General features: G+C 36.3%; 2 protein-coding genes across 2 annotated transcripts in view; both read right to left on the bottom strand.

Annotated features, from left to right (window-relative positions):
• The window catches only part of NCAPG2 (non-SMC condensin II complex subunit G2), a 51,163-nt gene extending 41,596 nt beyond the window's left edge, over positions 1-9,567 (bottom strand). The window contains exons 1-6 of the mRNA XM_026842581.1: positions 9,455-9,567; positions 8,673-8,767; positions 5,176-5,373; positions 4,043-4,157; positions 3,401-3,558; positions 2,418-2,552 (exon numbers count right to left, since the gene is read on the bottom strand). Coding sequence (XP_026698382.1) covers positions 2,418-2,552; positions 3,401-3,558; positions 4,043-4,157; positions 5,176-5,373; positions 8,673-8,750 — 684 coding nt within the window. The 5' untranslated portion in view covers positions 8,751-8,767; positions 9,455-9,567. The remainder of the gene's footprint in view (positions 1-2,417; positions 2,553-3,400; positions 3,559-4,042; positions 4,158-5,175; positions 5,374-8,672; positions 8,768-9,454) is intronic.
• Positions 9,568-19,387: 9,820 nt separating this feature from the next.
• Positions 19,388-22,582, bottom strand: part of ESYT2 (extended synaptotagmin 2) — a 58,602-nt gene continuing 55,407 nt past the window's right edge. Inside the window, exon 24 of the mRNA XM_026843487.1 lies at positions 19,388-22,559. Coding sequence (XP_026699288.1) covers positions 22,514-22,559 — 46 coding nt within the window. The 3' untranslated portion in view covers positions 19,388-22,513. The remainder of the gene's footprint in view (positions 22,560-22,582) is intronic.

Raw genomic sequence — 22,582 nt, 5'->3', positions numbered from 1 at the left:
AGAGGTGGGCTTGTTAAGTCTGGAGAAGGCTCAGGGGGATCTTATCAATGTATTTAATTGCCTGACAGTGGATGTAATGATGATAATATTCTTCTCAGTAGTGGCAGTAATTGGACAAAAGGCAATGGGCACAAATTGGAATACAAGAAATTCCTCTTAAACATAAGGAATATTTTTTTCCGATTTTAATTTTTTAAAAATTATTTTCAGTGAAGGGGTGACTGAACACTGGAGTAGTTTGCCCAGAGAGACTGTGAAATGTCCATCCTTGGAGATATTTAGTAGCCAGACCAGCCCTGAGCAACCTGATCTAGCTGACTGCTTTGAGCAAGGGTGTTGGACTGGATAATCACCAGAATTCCTTTCCAAGCTCAAACTCTGTAATTCTAACATTAATGCTCAACATTACTTGCTTAAGAATAACCAGAAGAAGAATTAAGAAAAGCAAGTATTGTTTCACCTCCTTTCTATGTTAAACCCAGAGCAAGCATTCTTCAATAGGTATAGACTTTTTGCTAATTTTATTCTGAGAATGGCCAAAGCATCCTTGATTATATGTCAGAACTTTTCAGGCTTGGAGATTAAGAACCTGAAGCTCTTTCAGGGCCTGGAAGCCCTGAAAAGGGAAATACCCTATCAAGTTCTACCCACTGTCATCATCTAATAAGCAGGTCAGGTCCAGAACTGGATCTGGCAACAGTGGCTATGGACGTGTCAGCTGTGCCAACAGCCTTTGTAGCTTTTTGTAAAGAGGTTTAGGCAATAAACAGACCTCAATAATATTAAAAAGATCTCTGAAATTAAGAAAGCTTCCCAAGTGCACTCTGAATTGATGCCTGTCAGGCAATTCTAGTAATTCAGTGAAAAGAACTGTTGAGAAGATTGGACATAATCAATACGAATCTGTATTTGGGAACAGTGTTTTAGATCTTTCACCTTTATCAGAAAAGAATGGATGGACTTACAAAATGCAAATTCAGCTCCCAGCTGAGAGCTGCTACTTTCAGTCAATCCTTCTGGCCATAAAGCTAAGGATTCAGGATTAAAGATTTAAACCACTAACAATCATATGCCAGAGCAAAGAGTGCAGTAAGGAGCTCTCTTCATCTATCTAGAAAGACAGGCATATGAAAAAGAAAATGTGACAAAACATCAAGACCAGAAATTATTGGGAGGAAGGAAGAGCAAAAGCTGTGCAAAGTGTGACCAAAGCTGGATGTTCATGTGAAGCAACAGGGAGATGTTTTGATATGCCAGGAGAAAGATTCAGCACAAGTCTGATTATTACCACTTTCTTCCCCAAAATTAAAAAACAAAAAAAAACACCAAAACAAAAAAAAAAAAAACAAACAAACAAAAAAAAAAACCAACAAACACACAAACCAAAACCCACAGCCTTTTATACTGAAGGCTGTGTTTCACCCAAAGATTTAAGGTACAAACTTTCTTAAGAAAATCTGTATAGTAATTAATTGTATCATATTATCAAACCTCACAAAATGTGGAAGAAAAAAAAAATAACAAGTTGCTTCTGAAGCCTAGATAGCAGTTTCATTTTACATATATAATTTCCAAATATTTACTGTGCTTATATGAATATAAAATATTAAAGTGATGCAGTGGATTCAAATAAAACAGAATAAAATAATGAATACAGAATTAAATATATCTAAGGCATTTTAAGTAATGTGACAAACAACACATACAGGTACACACTTTTTCAAGAAGACAAAAAATGACCTAAAATGAAAGCTATCTCAGAGCTCCTTTTATGAAAGAGTCACTATTGTATAATGAAAGAGCGTAAACATATTTTAAATAAGAAAGGAAGAGTTAGAACTTCAGAGTCAATGTCAAGTTGTCTTGTCACCTAACCAGAAAAAAAAGCTTAGATACTACTAACTTGGTACACAGGCATAAACTAAAAATTACAATAGAGCAATTCCTCACTAAGTCTAGGTAGTCAAATAATTCTCATTTTGCTGTAAAGTTGTGTTGTTCTTATGCTACTTTTAAAAACAGACTATAGCAATGCAATATTCCAAATAGCATCATTTAGAAGGGAAATCATTTTGCCAGTTATCCATCTCCAATAAAACTGCTAGAAAAAGGAAAAATATTACCTGATATATTTCTAAGTACTGAGGGACATGCGCTAGAAGCAAAGCGCTTGGTTCTTATTACCTCAGGATACAAGAACTTGAGATGATTTAGACATATACTTTTACACTTTAACACAGAATAGGAATAAAGGGCTTTCCAAACAAAAAAGAGTATTAACCATTTATATCTTGGAGTAAGAGCTGATTTGTCTCGTATTGCTACCTACTGCATTGTAAAAAAAAAAAAGTGCAAAACCATTAATAGAAACCAAAGCCCACTCACATAAAATCACAGTATGATAAAAGTTTGCTTACCTCTTCTTTTTTAATATGTTTTACACTCATAAAACACTGAAGCAACAAGTCCTTGACTTCATTACTCTCGTCTGAATCATAATCAAAACAAAGTAACGTCTGATGTAGATTCCACATACGAACTATATCTGCACCCTGACAGGAAAAAAAAAAGCCCACATTATAGTGGAGTAGGTATAACTTTAATGTGAAGAAGGATTTTGAATTATGAATTTGAAATGCATTGTTACAGACAGAAGATATTCAGATAATAAAATTATGACTTTCACCAAATCACTGGGGAAATATTACAAAAATATGTGTAACTGCGGAAATACTGACTTCCAACAACTGAAGACATGCTCAAGTACAGAAAGATGGATGCTATTTCATGCAAAATAGATAAAAGCTGTATTATTCTTTAAAACTCTATACAATGAAAGGAGTTAACAGGGAAAAATAAAAGAAATAAGTAAAGGAGATATTTACTGGGTTAGCACAAAAGATGTATGCCACAATACTCTAATGCACCCGTTTTAAAAAATAATTTCAGTCCATTAATAGAGAAAAAGGTAAATTATTTGTAGAGAGATACAGAGTAACAGAAGTTTAAGATTCCCATACATAAGTCTCTAGGATCATACTTAAAGCCCGAATCAGCCCAAAAGAGTTACCTGCTTTTGAAACCTTGGACTTCACAAATGAGTGAAGAAATAAAAAACACAACAAAAAACCCACATGAACACAAAACCCCCCACAGTTTACTTGTGAAACTGATGTCAAAAAAATCTTTAAAGTTTGTCCTAGAGAAGGCAACATTTTAACATCTTTATGAAAGAAACACCAAAAAGATACTTGGTAACCAACAAGTTTCGTAGGTTTCATTATTCAAGAAGGACTAGAACATGGAAAGCAAGTTAATTTGAAATGAAAGATACTTTGGAAGGATAATCTTTTTTGGAATATTCAGTAATAATCTAAAAATCTATACAGCTTCAACATACCGAGGCATTTTTATTCAGGCTTTTTCTTAGCAAAATGATAAATAGAGTCTTCCCTAACTGCTTCTTCCCTTCCAGTCCTTTTTCCCACCACATTTCACATAAACGTTGGATAGCACCCCACAGCATTTTTTCAGATTCAGGTAATCCAGGAAGAATACCTACAACAATAATAAAATAATTATTTACTGCAATGAACCAAGTTATTCCCATAAAAAAACCCTAGTCTGTTAGTACACTAACTATGCATCACAATGTCAACCAGCTCTTGCCACATTTACACATCTTATTCTCACTGTGAGTATTTAGGCAGCTTTGTAACTCTCAGGTTTTGGCCAGATTTTCAGATCAGTAACAACAGAATCTTAAGTTTTGCCTTAAAAATAATATAAGCCACAGAATAAGGAGATATCTATCACTGGGTGAACAGCTGGGAGAAAGAAAACTAAGTTCCAACTTCAAGACTGTGTTACTGATTAAGTAAACGTTTCCTTAATTCTGTCTCATAAGAGCTCACATCAGTACCAACTTTTCCCCTGTAAATTCTGTTCCATAGGCCAGATAGGTCAAATAAAAACCCTAGTATACTTATCTGATAAAAAAACCCAGTAGAATGCTGTATTCTATAACAGATTAAGTACGCACCATTTAATATTAAAACACATTCTAGAAGAGCTTTGTAGTTTACAGTTTCATCCACTGCAGGTATGGAAGCAATAACTACAGCTGTCACTCCTTGGATCACAGCTGCAGTTTGTTTCTGAAAAAAAGCAATGTTGAGGAAACAATTCTGCAGTTTATTTTATACTCAGAAGATAATTATAACAAGAAATAAACCTTATCAACAGAAAGCAAAGCTGAAGCATTCCCATGTTTCCATTTTGAAAAAAAGAGAATACTGGCACCCAAAACCTGTCAAGTAACAGGAGGAAAAAGCACAGATTTTTTTTTAAAAATACATCCACTCCAAAAAGTTTAAAAAAGGGCTTTCAGCTCCAGTTAGTAGATAACTCTGTGACTGTACATGTGTATCCATTCCTCCATTAAAAGCTTAATCTGAAATGAAACCACTCAAACACATACATTTCAGAGCTAAAAAGACCCTAACTAGCAGGGTCTCATGGAACTCAAAAACATGTACATCTGTTGACTTTACATCCAGGTACATGATTCTGTAGTCCTCTCTATGCATGACTGATTTTCTACAAGCCTCTAGGTCTCCCTAACGACTTCCCCATAGCATCTCTTTCTCCCTTCTGAAATCAAATAACCTTTTTCCCCAATATTCTCAAAACTATGTGGACTACAGTGCAGAAGGCAGCATATGAGGGTCTGAGACAGAAAAATTTTGTATAAGCTAAATTTGTGCAAGGGGTGTTCAAATCTAGATTTCACAATCTTCATTCCTTGAAACAACATAATAAAACAGGTATTTAATTTCTTCCAGTATATGCCAGATACATAAAGAACATTGGAAATATCAACATTTATTTAATGAAATAAGACATACAAAAAGCCCATTCAACTCTACTGAATCACACCTTTCATAATTAAAATTATCAGCAGGTCTAATCTTTAATAGTGCAGACTAATCTTAAGATCAGCTTAACCCAAGCATAAAAGCTAAGAAGTCAGTTAAGAATAGGGCAGGGAAGTGATGTTCAAAACTGATCTGGTTTGATAACCCTCACATGTTTTCAGATGGTATGGAAATATTCCCTTTTATTTCCTGGAAAATATTAAATACTCATCATATTTTTATTTTACAAGACTTTTACCTCTTTTGGAACTATCTCAACTTCCATGTCATCATCAGTTTCATCATCTTCCATCCTCTGCCATGTTTCCACAGGATTCTCCATCAAGCTCTCTGTCAATAGCCGCGTCAGTCTCTCCCACAGTAATTCTTTTTGCTCCCTTGACAATTCTTCAAGTAGTTCATTCAAGTTGAAAGGATCAAATGTGTTTTTCTGTGACTGGTCAGAAAATATTATACAATTCTACATCATTGAAGTGGTTTATATTTCACCATCATATTTTCTGAAATTAATGCTTTTTTTTTTACATTAAGGATTAATTTCCATTCCTCTGCAGTTACATAGATAAAATACCTTCTGGAAGTTATATTTCTTTATACAATAGCATAAGAAATTCCTGCCGCTTAACTCTATCATGAAACAAGAGTCCTTCTTTTAAGACTAATGTCTTTAGCCCTTGATAGCAACACTACTGAACATAAATCACATCCCCATAAAATCAACTTCTGTCTCTCATGTGTTCTAAATACTTCATTCCCAGTGGAGACAATTCCATAACCTTAGCTAAGAAGCTTACAACTGCACAGAATTGAAGTCCCTGATCATATCTTTGCTATCTTAAATATAGATTGATGATGGCTGTTGAAAGAAAATCCTTACATGAAGACTAGAAATGTAACAGTCAGTACAAGCATAGTCACAACACTATAGGTTTTGGATTACAATCTGCACAGAACAGTGCTCTGTATACTATTTTAAGTGCTCTGCACTATTTTAAAGCTCCACCTTATCAAACTGAACTCCTAAACGTGTTAACCCCATACTTCCTTCTTAAGTTCTACTGAATAGGAAACTACTACCAGTCTCCATAAGACTTCCCTAAGAGACCAATCTGAACTATTTCCTCAGAAGAATCTTGCTAGAAGAATTTACCTGAGATGCAAAGAGCCAGTTTGCATCAAAGAAGGGTAGGCAACCTGCTAGAAAAGGGAATACGCAGAGAAAAAAAAAAAAAAGAAGAAAAAACAGACCAGCCAGGAGGAAGTACAGATAGTTTTTGAGATGTAATTTGCAATGCTGCAGTGAAGGCTTACCAGATCAAAAACACTTTGGAGGAAAGAGGGAGAAAGACCATGATCTTGAAATAAAAATATTTTTAGTTTGCAGATACGCTAAAAAACAGGAATAAAAAAAAAAAAAAAAAAAATAAAAATAGGAAATAACAAAAGAAGCTGCAGAATTAGAAGGTTCCCAGAAGGCTATGAGAAGAAAGATCCTGCTACATATTTATAACAGAATTTCTATCCTATTCTACAGCTGGAAACAAATGCAATAAACCAGAGGCCACACAGGGAGCACTGCAGCCCTTGACTTCAAAAAACCCAAAAGACAGGATATTGAGACTGTACTGTTTGAACAAAAAGAATGAATTAATAATAAGACTAGAGTTTTCTGATCTTTCTTTGGGATGATATATGAGATAGAATTATTCCAAAACCTATAAAGGAAAAGGGTATATCATTGAATGATAGTCACATCTATGATCCCTATTTTCCTGTCTAGGAAATAATGTATTTCCTTGAATTGGAACAGGATTTAGTGGAAAAAATTAACAGCACTTGATAAACACCTCAATGAACAGCATCACAATTTGCTTTCTTTGTAATCTTTTTTAAAATATCACCAAAGTGAGAAGCCCAAGACAAACCCTGAAAGAAAATTAGCAAACCCCTGGGATTTTAGATGATGTGAATGAAACAAAACATTGGCAAGAGAGAAAAGGAAATTAAAGAGGGGTGGGAGAAGTGTAGAAATGAGAGACATTGAAATAAGTAGCAATGCTAAGAACATAACTTGAAAAAGTTAGAAGCAAATTCTGAGGCTAGAGCACAAAATAGGTAGAAAAAGCAGGACATAAACATAATACAAAAACTAAGGATAGCAGCAAGGCTCTAACCATGCTTTTCTTTCTACTTTTATATATTCACTTCTAAAGGACAGAATACAACAGCCTCCTGCAGAAAAGTCAAGAATTATTTGAGGGAGATGCTAAAATGAGGATCCTCATCCTAAGATAACACATGGTCAAATACCCTCCATTACTGAAGGTTTAAAAGGAAAGTAACAAAGTAACTCAGGTCTTAGGTAATCAGAACATAATCTGGATATTCATGTTCCCTTATCCTATGAAGTCATAATGACAGTTTTAATCAATATACTCATTATAGCTAGTGACATAGTTTCCAAAGATATCGGCAGCAGCTGAAAACTGTTGCAAAACAAATCTTGTGAATTGGTGATGAAAAATAAAAGGATGAAACCAAAAATTTTAATCCAAATAGACCAAGAGATGTTAAAATAGATTAGTGGATGAAGATGGCAGTAGCAACACGACCAAATTAATCAAAATGGAAATGCTGCAAGTACCATATGTTATCCTAACCAGAATAATTTCTTGTCAAAGTGTTTATATTTGGGGAAAAACAGGAAGGAAACTTCAAGCAAAGGCAATCTGGTAATAAAGTTGTCATCTATAATTACATACAGGAGTGCAAATGAAAAAACTAGCAAATTCCTTGGAAAAAGAAATTTAAGTGATGTTTGGGAGACAAGCATTTCTAAGCTTATTACATAGAATGTGATCCCTATCATAGAAATCATGGATTTAATACATTTGCTACATTAGTAAATTAGTTCATGCCTCTGTGGACATAGAGGTAAACTGATCAACTTACTTTATGCTGATACATGTAATATTAGGAAAACAGCTATCAGAAAGCTTAAGAAATTAACCTGACAACACCATTTATTAAGGCTAGCAAAAGACGCTTAGGAGAAATCATGTATATCTTAATAACAGATTGAAGTTTAACAAAAAACCACATTGCAAATTATTATTTCTGATTACTATGCAATATCATATACACAACGTGATAACGGAATTTTAATTAGTAGATTTCAGTGGATTTGTTTTGTTGTTCCTCCCACTTCTCTCCACATTACATTTATAGAGAACAGTCTATCCCATCTCTAAAACAGTGATAAAAATAAGTACCAAGTACATATAGACTAAAAAAATAAGTAGACAGCCTAAACTATCAAACGAATGAATACTAATAAAATATGCCTCTGCTATATTTGCATATTAGCTTATATTCATTACACAGAAATAAACTCTTTAACAGGTTGAAATTTAAGAAAACAATACTTTGTCAATACCAAACGCATACTTTTTTAGTATTATGCAGTACTAATCATTTATTTTTAGAAAGTGTAAACTGTATATGCAATAATCAATGTTAAAAATCAGTTTGTTTATAAATAGCAAAATTTCAGATTCTACAACTTTTTCAACTATGTTCCCTTAAGTGCCATTTGAACTTATTTTCTACATCAATTCTTCTAGCACATCTGCAGGTACCAGAGAAATAGTTTCTGTCCCCATGCCACAAAAGTTTCTGCACTAATAACAGATTTATAACTTTATTAGTCGTGCATGTACATCATGGCTTACTTACAGGATTCTGCGTATAATGCAAGAAGTCTTCTATTGATTCTTTAGACACAACTTGTAAAAACGCTTCCCGTTTCGTCATGGTCTTGTTATTCTTTGCTTTATAAAGAAAACAATGTTAGAGAAAGTACTGGATCTCAAAATAATATCATTCTTGGTCTCAGTGAAGAATGAAGGAACTACGTAGTTATAAATAAAAGATGCTTCGCCCTCCAAAATACTTTACAGTTATCTGACTGCATTTAGATTCATAGCAGCATTAGGCTGCAGTATTTGCATGCTTACTTTTTAGCTCTTTTTTTACTAAACAGGTCTTAAACCAGAACCTTTTAGTGGATACTTTTATCTTTAGAAACAACAGGGTATCCAACACATAACCTCTATTTAGCAAGCCATAGTTCCCGACGACAACATTTACATGTATGAAAAGTAGTGATGGGCAGCAAAATATTCTCTCCTTTTCTCTCTTGCCAAGTGAGGGCTATGAGAAACGAAAAAAGCCACTTCTTGACACCAGGAGTTTAATTTACGCACCTAAGCATTCTTTCCATCCTAAGCGACTCCTGACATGCTTTTCCCATCCCTACCAGTTGGGAGACTGCCTTGCATACCCTTTACTGTGTGTGGAGCCGTACCCCAGAACGGGCAGGCGCCGACCCAGGGCGCTGTCCCGGGGCCACACAGGGGTTGGCCGCTTGCCAGGCTACCGCCAGGCCCACGGTCCGGCCCCACAGGCCGCCGTTCGCCCCCGGCAGAGGGAAGTGGGGAGACACACGGGCCGCTTACCTGCCGCTCCCTCGGAAGGAAATCCTCCTCGATCTGCGGATTACGTTTCTAACAACGAGGAGCTGCCTGACGCAGGCGGGAAACAGAGACGGCGATGGCGCGGGCTGACATACGCAGGAGAGGAGCCCGCGCCTCTCAGCGGCGTTGCCCACCGACAAAAGCCCCCATCGAGATATAATTCAGATTTTATTTAATCTTATATGTAAAAATTAACTGCTTTTTCAAGTATTGTCTTCTAATATTTTAAACAGAGAATCTTATGTAATCATCATACCTCTCATGGTATTGGTTTATATTAAAACTTAAGATTTGATGTGTTTTCTGCCATATATATTTGACTTACAGACTTTTCCTGTTTATTTTTTAAAGTTTTTGAGTAAAATACTGGGTTTTATACAGTTTGAAGACTATAGGATAGACTATTATATTCTTATCCCAAATAAATAATTCTGTTCTGCATTGCTTAAAAAATGTACATAACAGATGACTGACGTTACTGAAAACAAAAATAAAAATTGTTTCAATTCCTGAGTCATCTACTGGGTCCACAGGAAAATTCTGAAATAACTGGATTTTAGAACAAATATGCACCACATAGAAAGTACTGTAGGCACTGTAGGAGGATGGGTTGATTACTTACAAGTTGTAATTGAAATGGTCATGTACACAAGGCAAGGACAATCTGGCAGAAGGAGTGAGTGGCCAAAAACTCATTTTCTTGAGCAACATAATCATGCACCGGCAGTCCAGTGCCACTCTTTGTCTCCAGCTGAAGCCAAACACACATATACCTCCTCACATTGTATTTCCATCCACACGAAGGACTGTCTCCTTTGAAGTGTGAAAAAGACAATCCAGCAAATTACCACCATCCACCTACAGGCAACCACAGAGAAAGGTCCTAGGAGAGATGGATCCCTGCACAATCAGTTGAAATAGCATCTGCCCTCCAACCCTCAACCCCACACTGTGACAGCCAGCAGGCATTGACTTCTAGAAGCAGAGTACCAAAAGAAGGGAACATTTTTCTGCTCTAAGAGAAAAAAAGGCATCAAGAATTAGGCTTATTTCAGATCCTGTGGACTTGATTTTATTTCTGGTTAGGTATCCAGCTAAGTGCAAGAAGCCTGTGAAATTGCTTGAAATAAGTTGTATGAGCAATCATCATACCTCTAGAATAGTAAAAGCAAATTAAAAAGTATGAAAACTGACATTTATACATAGTGCTAATGTCTATTCTTTCTGCATATATTAAAGATCTTTACCATTTTAGGTCCAAACTGATGGATTTATTCTGCCTTGTGTGGACTGAATATGTCATTAATACCTTGATTAGTCTTTTAATTAGATGCTACATTAGTCACCTGGTTACTGTTTATTTAGTCAGGCACATATTCATTTAGCAAACAAATGAAAACATATTTTAGCTTGTAATTTGTGTTGCATAGCAACCACAGAATGATTTTTTTCATAGTATTGAAACTAAAAGTTGACACAGATAACAACAGACTGGGTAATGGCAAATGATTCATTCTAAAGGGCCGCAAAAAGAAACGAGAGAGGCAGAGTAGCATTTTGTAGGGTTTTTTTCAGGAATTGTGCATGAACTGCAAGCCAGTAATGAAGCTACAACTCTATTTTCAGTTTCTCTAATGTTCTCCCTTTCAAGAGTACCAAATTACATGCCTCTTTCTGACATATCTGTTCATCTGTTCAAAATAATCTATACCCTGTGATAATAATCTCATATTTGTTATCATTTTCCTGTCAAGTTAAGTTAAGGCAAAAATGAAAAATGGTCCTTCCGCACATGGTTGCTGAGCAACAGCAAATAAAGATTTGCTTTTGTACTACCGCTCCTTTAGTCTTTATTCTTGCTGGTGGCCTGCATAAGAGATCTCAATTACAAGTGTGTCTCACAAGAACATCGTAGTTTGGACTATAGAAAGTATTCTGTTTTAAGCTATGTAACTCAACGTTATAAATACTTGTGAGAAAATAAACAATTCCCTGAAAGTCAGATGCTTTCTTGACATACTTTTTTTTTTCATATTTACAATGTTATTTTCTAGATAATAGTTTCCAATAAGATTATTGTACACATTATCTACTAACATGCTAGAATTGTTACTTCTTTTCATCTGAATATGTAATAAAATTTGTTATAGTTAATGCAGTATCCACGAAATCTGCTCATCCTCTGAGGCAAGCTCTTAATAATTTACATGCATTCATTTCCCTTGGTTTTTTGTTTTTTTTTTGATCTTCACATACTTTGATAAATAATCCGAACAGCATGGGAGAGAGATGAAGTTTCACACTATTCCACTTCTCCAGATCTCCCCTTGCCTGAAGGTAATAGTGCTAGTCATGCCATCCTTTATGCAGAGGCAACTGTCAGTTTTCAATGGTGGTGTGATTAGACCGTGAAACAGCTTATTTCCCTTAAATTATTAACACGAAACAATTTTAGAATTTAAGAGATTAAGCAGAAAAAACCCCATTCACTCCAGAAGAAAAAAATGATCCATGTTAACTCGAACAAAAATAAGGAAATGAAATGCGCCGAGGCAATGCAAAAGCTGTTCTGAAGAGCCACTCCCTTGAGCAGCTGCAGATACTGTTGAAGTCCTGAACTGCCGCCCCGTGGGAGCGGGCCGGTACTGCTGGCTGTCCCGTGGATTATTCACGCCAAGGGGAATTTAAGGCATGAAAACAGTGCAACTTTATTTATTTTGCTTTATTATATTTATTATTATGCTCTTTCTGTTATCCTTCTTTCATTATAGGCAGTGTTATAAATCACAGTAATTTTACTCTGCTATTAGTACCATGAAAATTGAAAGATTTCTGAAATGCTATTGTGGGAATACAGTGGAAGATCGGCGAGGAGGATTGTAAACATGGTCAAGTGACTTGCAGCTGGGGTGCCCAGAAACACATGCATCACACTAATTGTTGCTTAGCTCTGTGTGCTTGATGGGTTTTGGAATGTCTGCACTTAGATAACATGGGCTTGTGAGAAACCCTGAGGCACCCTATTGAACATCCTTGAGATTCCTGCCCTGCTGTGGGAAAGATCAAAGCACAGTGGAAAAGTATGCCTGTGAAAATCCCTGATATATAGAGGAAAAAGCAGCAGGCCTGAGATATTTTTCTTCTTCCTTCTCCTTTTCCTGACTAGCAAGGACCAAGCTCCATGGTGCCTGCGTCCCCACTTGCGTGCCTCTGCCTGGCTGTTCTGCAGAGATCCCTTGAGTTGTGAAGTAATGGGAATAAATTTACTCTGCATTTCATCCGTGGTTTTGTAGTTGTTCCTGTGTCCTGACTGTGCCGGCTCACACAGCTATAAAATGTTCACAAAAAGAAATTACAATGACAGTATTTGCATAGCTAAATCCATCCCACTGTAAATATGGGGAGTATAACTTATTGTGAGAACTACAGCAAACATTTTCTAGTATAAAGTCATTAACATCTTTCAGAATATTAGGTATCAATGAGTAAATTTATAATACTAGTTTGATTTGTTTCAGATATAAAACTCACCGGCTACATCTGCCATATCGAGATTACTTTAACCCTATTAAAATCAACATTCTGAATTACTAGAGATTTACAGCTCTTATAAGTGTTCTGTCTCCTTTCAGCTCTCATTCTATTTTAATCTTTATGGATAAAGAGAAGAATTGTTTCTAAAGTACAAAAATACTGTTATTATTGATTCTACATGTGTTCTTAGAGGTTTTATTGTGATAGACATGCTTCATCTAGATATGACACCATCTCTGTTCCATCTAGTACGAACATGAAAATACTGTATAAACACCAGAGTAGACATGATTTGCTCATCTGTATTAGTTTATATATATATATACATAGATACACACATATAGATGTGTGTGTGTGTGTGTGTGTGTGTGTGTGTGTGTGTACACAAATACATAAGAAGACAACAAACTGCTTTACACTGGTTGGAGAATATACCATCATTTACTTGTTTCTCACATCAGTGTTGGCTTTGTCAAGGCTGGGACATGGGTGTTCTCCATGTTCCTGATCCAGACCAGGTACCTAACCAAAGGCCATCGTGCTTTTCTTACAGGCTGCATGTCCAGCTTCCTTCATGCAAAACTAACAAACAGAGAACTGAATGAGTGTTGTACTCCATGCAGTATCAGGCTGGGGGGATATGTTTGATGCCAGGCACTTGAAAGTGGTCACATGTTCACCAGTACAGACATACTTGTCAATTTTCCCTGTTCTATGCAACAGTTTTAGTATCACAAGATCTCGTAACAATGTGATTTAGCAAATATTTTCTGATCATTTCTTTAAACAAAGGAAAATTGTTTCGTAAGCTATTTTTTTCTAGGAAAATTTGATCTTTGCCCCTTTTCACCCCCTGTGTTTATTGTACTGCTCCATGATAGAATTCACTGTTACAGATATCCTCAGTTTCTAGCCTCATGCTTGAACCAACAGTAGAAATATAAAGCATGATGATGTTTCAAATGTACTGGTCAAGGCCCTTTTCCATGTCTTAAACTGTAATTTCACTTCTGTTTAATTTCAAGTTTTTTCTCTTAATCTTATTAAAGTTGTGTTGGCAACTTGAAGGAGTTCTATAATCAAATCTAACTGTCTAGGCCAGGTATCTAATGCACAAAACACCCATGGCGAATTGCTGACAGAGGCATGCTAAATTTATGGTGAACTTAGAACTGTAATCTTCCATGAGAAGATTCTGTTTCCTCAAATCATGAACCAATTGTTTTATTTCCCAGGGCCTAAAGACTAAATGCTTTTACAAAAAAAATTTGGCAAATTGAATCCCAATGTTATTAACCCACATTATGAAATCCATTTTTTTAGTATCACCTGCACCTCAGAGCAAAGGGGGAGAGCAGAGTGCAGTGGGGACCATGCCTGGTTTTCACTGCTTTTAAGCTAGGATGACTTCAGGCTCCATTCCCAAAGATGCCTGAATGTAGACCACTTCATTGTTATACAAGAAATGGGAGTGCACAGGCAGCAAAAAAGGCTTTTCAGAATAGAGTCTACACTACCATCTAGTGGAGTATAATGGTGTCTTCAGAAAACAAAATTGTGCACTAATGAGTATAAATCCAAAAACTTTATAAAGTCTCGTTGTGAAAGATAAGCAAAACTAAAATGCTGTATAATTTTAAAATTAAGCTTTTTTTTTTTTTTTACATTTCCAATAATCTGAACATGAAAAGCATATTAAATAAAAAAGACTTAGCACAAAGTTACCTAAAACTGTAAGATTTACACTTCTTTTTAAACCTTTTTTAACCTTCTCTTTAAACCTTCAATTCCAATTTATTTTACATACCAATTAATGATTTACTGAACAAAACACAAAGAACCACCATTGCTACAAATATCATAGTACAGGTCATGAGCAGCCATTTTCATTAACTCATTTTCATTACCTTTCATTTCATTTTCATCACCTGTATGAATGACAAGTCTAGAGTCCAAGTTCTTAATTTGGATGCTGTTGTCACTGTTTGTCAAATTTATCCAGCTGGGCTCTGAGCTGAAAGTTGCAACTTGTTCAGTGGTTATCATACTTTAACTCAAAGAACAATTCATGATTCATGAAAAACTAGGTAAAGGTTCCTATAAATTCTAGGTTGAAAACCTTGCAACATGGTAGCTTCAACTAAACTTCCAGATAGTGATGAAAAAACATGCAAACTCTGTCAGGGATTTCAGCCTATCACTTGAAGTATTTCTCCCATGTTGAAGTCTGCATGGAACTGCTGGCAGAATATTCTTTGTTAAATTATTAATTTTTGTGAAATGCTTGGTAAGCTCCAGTTGTCAGTCTCTGAGAGTTTGTAGAATAACACATTAGCTTTCAAATCCCACTGAAAAATAAAAAAAAAGTATTTGAAATTCTGCGCTGGAAACAAACACCATTAAATGTGTGCATCGTTTTTTGTTTAAAGGATCTTTTTCAGTTATACAGTAAAAATTAATGGCTTTCAATCAGTAGCTACAGACTTTTATCACTTTGCTGCCATTGTATATGCTACAACTCAAGTTCTATGCATAAATTAATGTTTTTAATTAGTACACAATTTTTGCATCCTGACTTCGGAAGGCTTGCATCTTCCTGCTACATGCCAGCTTTTTTGACTTGGCCGGGGTTGCTACATGCCCATTTCTGAGAGCTTGGACTCGGGCAGTAAAATTTGCCCAAAGACCTACTGCACAGCACATTTACTGATCTTACTTTAACATTTAAAAAAAATATACATGAGAGTCATAAAATAATTCAGGTTGAAAGGGAGCTCAGCAGGTCATCTAATTCAAACTCCTGCTGAAAGGAACTACTTTTCTTCAATAATAAATAAATAAAATTGATCATTGGTTACACAGCAGGTTTCTACCACGCACCTGATGAATGAAATCACGGGTCAGCTGGGGTGCTGGGAGACATCGCGACCTGCTTCTCTATGTCACTTCTTGCACTGAGGCTGAGGTGCTGCACACCCAGCTCCGAGGGCAGTTGGGTTATCAAATCCTGGCAGGAATGGACCCCATTGCCCCCCAAACCAAGAACCAGCCTAAGCCACCAACTACTGCTACTACAGCCTGGGTGTGAAAGGCTGGAATCTTGCCTAAATCTGTCTGTCTTGAACCTGTTTGTATATGGATCTTAAAGGGAAGAATGATCACTCTTGGCCCTTAATTCCTTAGTAATAAAGTTTATAGCACTGAGGACTCAAAGAAACAACAGGGGAAGACAGGTTGACTTCACTTTGGTAGCATCTGAGGAAACAGACACGCAGTAGTCTGCTCAAATTGGATTCCGCTGTAGGTGAATGGCAAGTAATATTCTTTGCAGACAGTAAGAACAGAGAGCACCACCTCTATCACATGAATACAGATTAGAGAGCTTCCCTCCCAGAGCTGCCATCTAATCTGGCAGCCAAATTCACTGCATAACACTGAAAGAAATACAGTGGATTTTTTACTTAAGTTGCTTTGCATTTTTCAAATAACATATTTCAGAAAGTGGCCCAAAATATTGCTTGAGAACCTGACAGCCTTAGAAATACACTAGGAGAGCATACAGTTATGAAGTTAGACATTTTGTTAAGATGTATAAAAACACCATTTGTGATTAAATAGCCTGACTCCTTCAGCAACCAGCTACAGCCACAAATAGGTCTGGGACTGTCCAAAGTTCTGGTTCTTTCTAACAAATATCAAAGGTACCATCCAACATTCAGATTTTCTTTGAGGGAGAATATAAATAAACTAATAAAACCAGAAACCTCATAGGAAACCAATTTTGTATTCAGCTCTTCATTGAGAAAATACCTAAAATAACCATATTGGTAACTGTATTGGCAAACACTGCTCTTAGATGGAGACTGGATGAACTAAATGATGGCCCAAAACATTTTAAACTGTACAGCAAATATTAAAAGTCTAGGCTTGGCTGGGCCCACCAAATTAATACCAAATCCATCTGAAGGAGTGTCTTGCACAATTATTTCTGCTGTGGAACAAGACTTTGTGAATACACAGACAGCATTCTTTTGCAGGTGCAGATCCAGTTACCACCTCTCTTGCAGGATGGAATGGAAGGGTTGATTTTGATCCAAGTCTGGAAAATGCAGACACCTGATCAGTACTGGCACTGCCAGGAAGTGCACCAACCAGAAACACCTTGCCATGAGAGAGTTAGGAAGATGGGCATGCTTTTACTTGGCTTTATCTGCCTACCCATTGATTAGCAGAAGCCCTTAAATTCTGCTAAAAAAAGAAGATATCTTCCCTAGGGAAAAAAAAAAAAAAAAACAACAAAACCACTGAACATAATTTTGTAGTGAGTATCAATAAAGATTATCCAGTGGGGTCCCTTCTAAATGCAATAGTGACTGCATTGATAAAACTTCTGTATCTTTTATTTATGGCTGTTGAAAACCAACTGATTATTAGGAATTCAGACAAGTTGTAACTGTTTAAGGAAAGAAGTATCATAGTTATGGTATTATAATTAATAAATTAATGTTTAATGCAAACAGTATAATTTCCATGGCTATTTTCCTGTAATAGATCGAGGATCCATTACTCCTTTTCTTATTTATGCAGTATGTAGTTGCATTTTCTATCAATATCTGCCTTACCAGGCAGGTGGAAGGACAGGAAAGAATGCCACACGTGGAAAAATCTGCTGGTTCTAAAGCTAAGGCAATTACATGCAGTTCTAAGTCCTTTCGAAAATTTAATTAATGACAGTTGATTAGTAAGTGCTAGAATTTGTGACAATTTGTTCAACTGATCCTATTAAGAGAAAAAAAATTAGATAAGTTAAACAAAGGACCTACTAATTCTTATGTGTGAATCTGTTCTAGACCAACAAGCATGTAATTCCCCAGTGAAGTATCCTGTACTTCTTATTCCCCTTTCTCTCATGTAAAATCCAAAAATCATAGAATCATGGAATGGGTTGGGTTGGGGGGTGAAGTGCTGAGGCTTGGACAACTGGCCCAAGCCAGGTTTGACCTATAGATGAATCCTGTATATTTTATAACTGAAAACCATTGTGCTAGCAGGTATTGTACTAAGCTATAACAACGCACTTATGCTGATATAAAAAGTGCTGAAGCACTGAAATACTGAAGCCTGAGCAACAGGCCCCAGGCCGAAGCTGCTAACTCAGTCTGTAATCATTAACAAAGTGTGTAAACTCGCTAGTGAAAGATGCAGCTTAGGCAAAATATAATCAGTATGAGGAGAGAATGTATCCAACTTCCCTTGTCTGGCCTTGCTCAAGGCTGAGAACCCAAGGATCTGGCCTTGTTAGAAACTCCCTTGGTTTCCCCCCCCGAGCCCTGGCCAGGCTTTGGGTGGAATCCAACAGGAGAATGAAACCAGAAATTTTCCGCTCAAAACAAAGGTGCCAGCTATTCTGGCTGGTCGATCTCTGGTATATAAGGCTGGACCCGCTCACAGAGACTTTGGCAGCCTCCCCTACGGGTGGACGCCCCGCGTAGGATTTCCCATGGCCGGGACGGGCTCTCCAAGCCCTCGCTGTGACCGGGGCTGCCCAGCCACTGCGGGGCCGGGGGATGGTAACGTATGCAAGTGGGGATGGATCTCTCTTAATCTCCGTTCTCTCTCTCGTGTAGTAATGATTTAATGAATTACCTTGTTTTTTCCTGTTTGCTGCTTTAAGTGCACTATTCTGCTTTTCCTTACTGCATGTTTTCTGTATTACACTGTTACATTGGTTATCACTAGTAAAATATGCCTACTCTTTTCACTTTAGTGTCTAACTGGTATCCTTAATCAGCAGAACAGGAGGGAACTTTAAAGACCGTCTAGTTCCACCCCCTCTGCCATGGGCAGGGACACCTTCCACTAGCCCAGGTTGCTCAAAGCCCCGTCCAACCTGGCCTTGAACACCGCCAGGGAGGGGGCAGCCACAGCTTCTCTGGGCAACCTGTGCCAGTGTCTCACCACTCTCACAGTGAAGAATTTCTTCCTTCCATCTAATCTAAATTTACCCCTTTTCAGTTCAAAACTGTTACCTGTCATTCAATCCCTACATTCCCTGATAAAAAGTCCCTCCTCATCTCTCCTGTAGCCCCCTTTAAGTACTGGAAGGCCACTGTAAGGTCTCCCCAGAGACTTCTCTTCTCCAGGCTGAACAACCCCAACTCTCTCAGCCTGTCCTCACAGGGGAGGTGCTCCAGCTCCATGATCATCTTCATGGCTTCCTCTGGACCCACTGCCTACAAACCTTACAGCAAGGCTGCCTAGGTTATAGTAGTCGGTATACATGACTAATGTAAAAATTTACCTCATTGTATTACCACTTAGGACAGGGATATGCAAAAGAGAGGAAAAGAGAGTGTGTGTAGAGGGAAGCAACACACTGACTTCCATATGAACCATTTATTGAATAAATACATGCATCATAATGTAGAATTACATGAGCAAAAAAGGCAATCTGTACAAAATTGATTACCCTTTGATCTCATTTCAACTCTCACCATTTGCTGCAGCTCTGATAAAGGATTCAAGACAGAAAATTAAAACTCTCTTAATCCAAAACCAAGCGATATGCATGCTGATTTGAGTTCGGTTTATACCACTCCTATAATTAAGAAAGCTGGTTTTCTTGTGAGTGAAGCAGAATATTTCTAAAAACAGTTTCAATAGTAGAACATATATGTTGGTACATACAAGTAACAAAGCTTATTTTTAGCCATTTCTTAAACATCTTCATATGTTCATATTTTAAGGCACAGGATAAACAAGAACTACATGAAAAGCTTTCAGTTGATATTGAATACATTGACTTGATAATGAGGTGCAATTTTTGCTCAGAGGAAAAATTACGTTCATCCTTCCTACTTCCATATAAACAGAAAATCAGAATTTGGTAACTATGATACAGAGGTTTGTTTCCACTATCAAAAGAAGCAATCTCTTCTAGGCAGTCATATCCTGATCCAAATTCACTCAGAACATTTCCAAAGAGTCTGGCATCCAGGACTGATAACTGTCAATAGGAATTACTGTTGCTGAATTACAATGACAATTCAATCTCTTCATTTTAGATTCCTAAATGGGAACTGGTCTCTCTTAAGAACGTATCCCTAATTTTCAGTTGTGAGCTATTTTGGAAACCTGTCCTATATACTTTATTAAGCTATTCACTTTGTGCTATCATCCCACATTTACCCAAACAGCATTATTTTCTCCCTCAAAACTTCAGAAGATGGAATGTGTGCAGAGTCTTCTAACATCTGTCCCCAGACTTCACTTAAGACTTGAAACACCAAATCAATTTAACAGCCCATTTGTTGGCTATGGATCAAACTCTGGGGAGTCACTGGCCAAGATGTACAACAAAAGTCCTTTTACCTCAGGTTGAACCAAGACAAAAAGACAGTTATGCTGAACTGGTGGTCTTAGACCTCCTTTATTTAGATCAGCTTTCTCTTTCTGCATTTTCATTAATAGTAATTCTCTGTCTTTCCATTCTTAACATTTTGATGGAGAACTAGCAAAGAAAATATGTATTTCATAATATATTACATTTGATATGAGTAGATGAGTGTGTGTGTGTATATATATAGATATTCATACATTCCAATATAGAGTGAAGCCTTCAAATGGAAATGTTTTCTTATAAAGAACCTCTCTCTATTGCCCAGTCAATCTGAAAGTAACAGCAGCAAAATTTACAATGTAAATTAGTTTGCTAAAATTGTCTTGTATAAAATGTGGCAATAAGAAGGCCATCACTGTATAGAGATGTATGTGTGCATGTCACACACATCGGCGACAAATGTTCATGTTAAACTGAATTTAGACAAACTGAATCAATTCTTAAACTTGAAAACGACAGAAAGCTACATCTATGGTAGGCACTTTGGTACATCTAGTAATGTAGGCATATTCTACATCTAGAATTAAGGTTCCGTCAGTAATCTTACAATAAAGCTAATTTCAGGAGTTCATTATTCTGCTTTGAAATTCTTTCTTGGCTGAGAGATCATTCTAGAATCTTAGCTAAATAATTGCATATTTATCCAAGAATGAGGGTGTTGGCTCTGAAAGAGCTGAACTGGTCTCTTGGATTCTTAATGCACATTTTTATAACAGTCTGAGAAAAACTTACCAGAAAAAGAAAAATCAGTTCTGAATACAAAAAAAAATTTCCCATTATTCATAAAATTAGACTTATGAGCTCAGCCGTTTAGGCTGATACTCTCCCCTTCAACTTTCAACTGTCTACTTTCATCAGTTTGTGCTAATTGTATCACTGCTGTAGTCTTGCAGCAGACTATGGCAATGCTTCAGTAGAATGACATTATTTCTCAAGAAACCTGTGTGGACCCCTGATGTGCATTTTTTTTTTCATGCACCAAACACACTAAGTAGCAATGAAGCAACTGTAAAGACAGTCAGTTTCAACTCAGTTTCACACTTACTAACTGGTGCTCCGTATTAGTATTACAGAAGGTATAGCATAATATACTATTTAGCACAGTATTTTATAATAAAAATAATGTATGTCTTGTATGTATGCCTACTATATGAACTTACATTGCAAGCTGATTTGTATACCTTATAAATCAGTGAAACATGGCAGTACGGACAGTTCTAAGTGGTTATTTGTTTATAATACAGAAAAAATCCATGTCCTCATACCTTCAAAAGGTCACATGTCTAGTACTATAGAGTACAGGAATAAATAACAAAATCCAAGTGAACCTGTATAATAAAACTGTACTGTTTGTTATGTTTACTCCATTAAAAGAAAACTCAGATTTAGAAACTGTGATTCATGGACCTCATCCTCTATTTATACAATATTTATAGAATTCCCCTTTTTGTTTATAATATTCTATAGCATGATTTTCCAATAATACATTTATATATAAATATTAAAATGTTAACGTTTTGTACATTTTTAGCTAGCCACACTGGGCCAGATACACAATAAAATAAAAATGTTTTTCTGCAGATTGTTTTTGACGAATATCACAAAATGATTAAGACCATTGTGCTGCAAAGACAAAAGAGATTCATCTGAAGAAATTAACATGCATTTAGAAGAAAATATCTATATCCTTTATCTATTTTTCTTCTGAATTCAAACCAGCATGAAAGAATTATAAAAAAATAGTATATATTTACATGGTACAGTATACGTTCATGAGATAGAAAACAATGCAGGAAACCAGCAGAACATAATCTCTTCACTTTCTAATAGGTACAGCCGTCAAAGATCAATTTAAACACAAAAGGTTACTTTACTATTGCACATTACAGTAACACATAAAATTGTTTAGCAAATTAAAATACAAAGTTTAACAATGAGAAAGGCTATGTCTACATAAAATGACCGTGTTATAAAATTATTTGGGATGTGTCTAAGAACTAAATCAGTAAAGCTATAAAAATAATATCGGTACATCTGTGAGAGCAACGCTTTAAAAATATATAAAGGTTGGCAAAATTATGCATGGGGAATTCCCAGTATCCGTGGGCCTAACTCGCACCATGTGGTCTTGTACCGTCTTCTGTTAAATCATACCTGAAAATGGAAAAAAAAAAAAA

The sequence above is a fragment of the Athene cunicularia genome, assembly GCF_003259725.1.
Source record: "Athene cunicularia isolate RWA chromosome 2 unlocalized genomic scaffold, athCun1 chr2_part1, whole genome shotgun sequence".
Lineage (NCBI taxonomy): Eukaryota > Metazoa > Chordata > Aves > Strigiformes > Strigidae > Athene > Athene cunicularia.
Note: the sequence above shows the minus strand (reverse complement) of the source record. Positions and strands in the feature narration are given on the sequence as shown.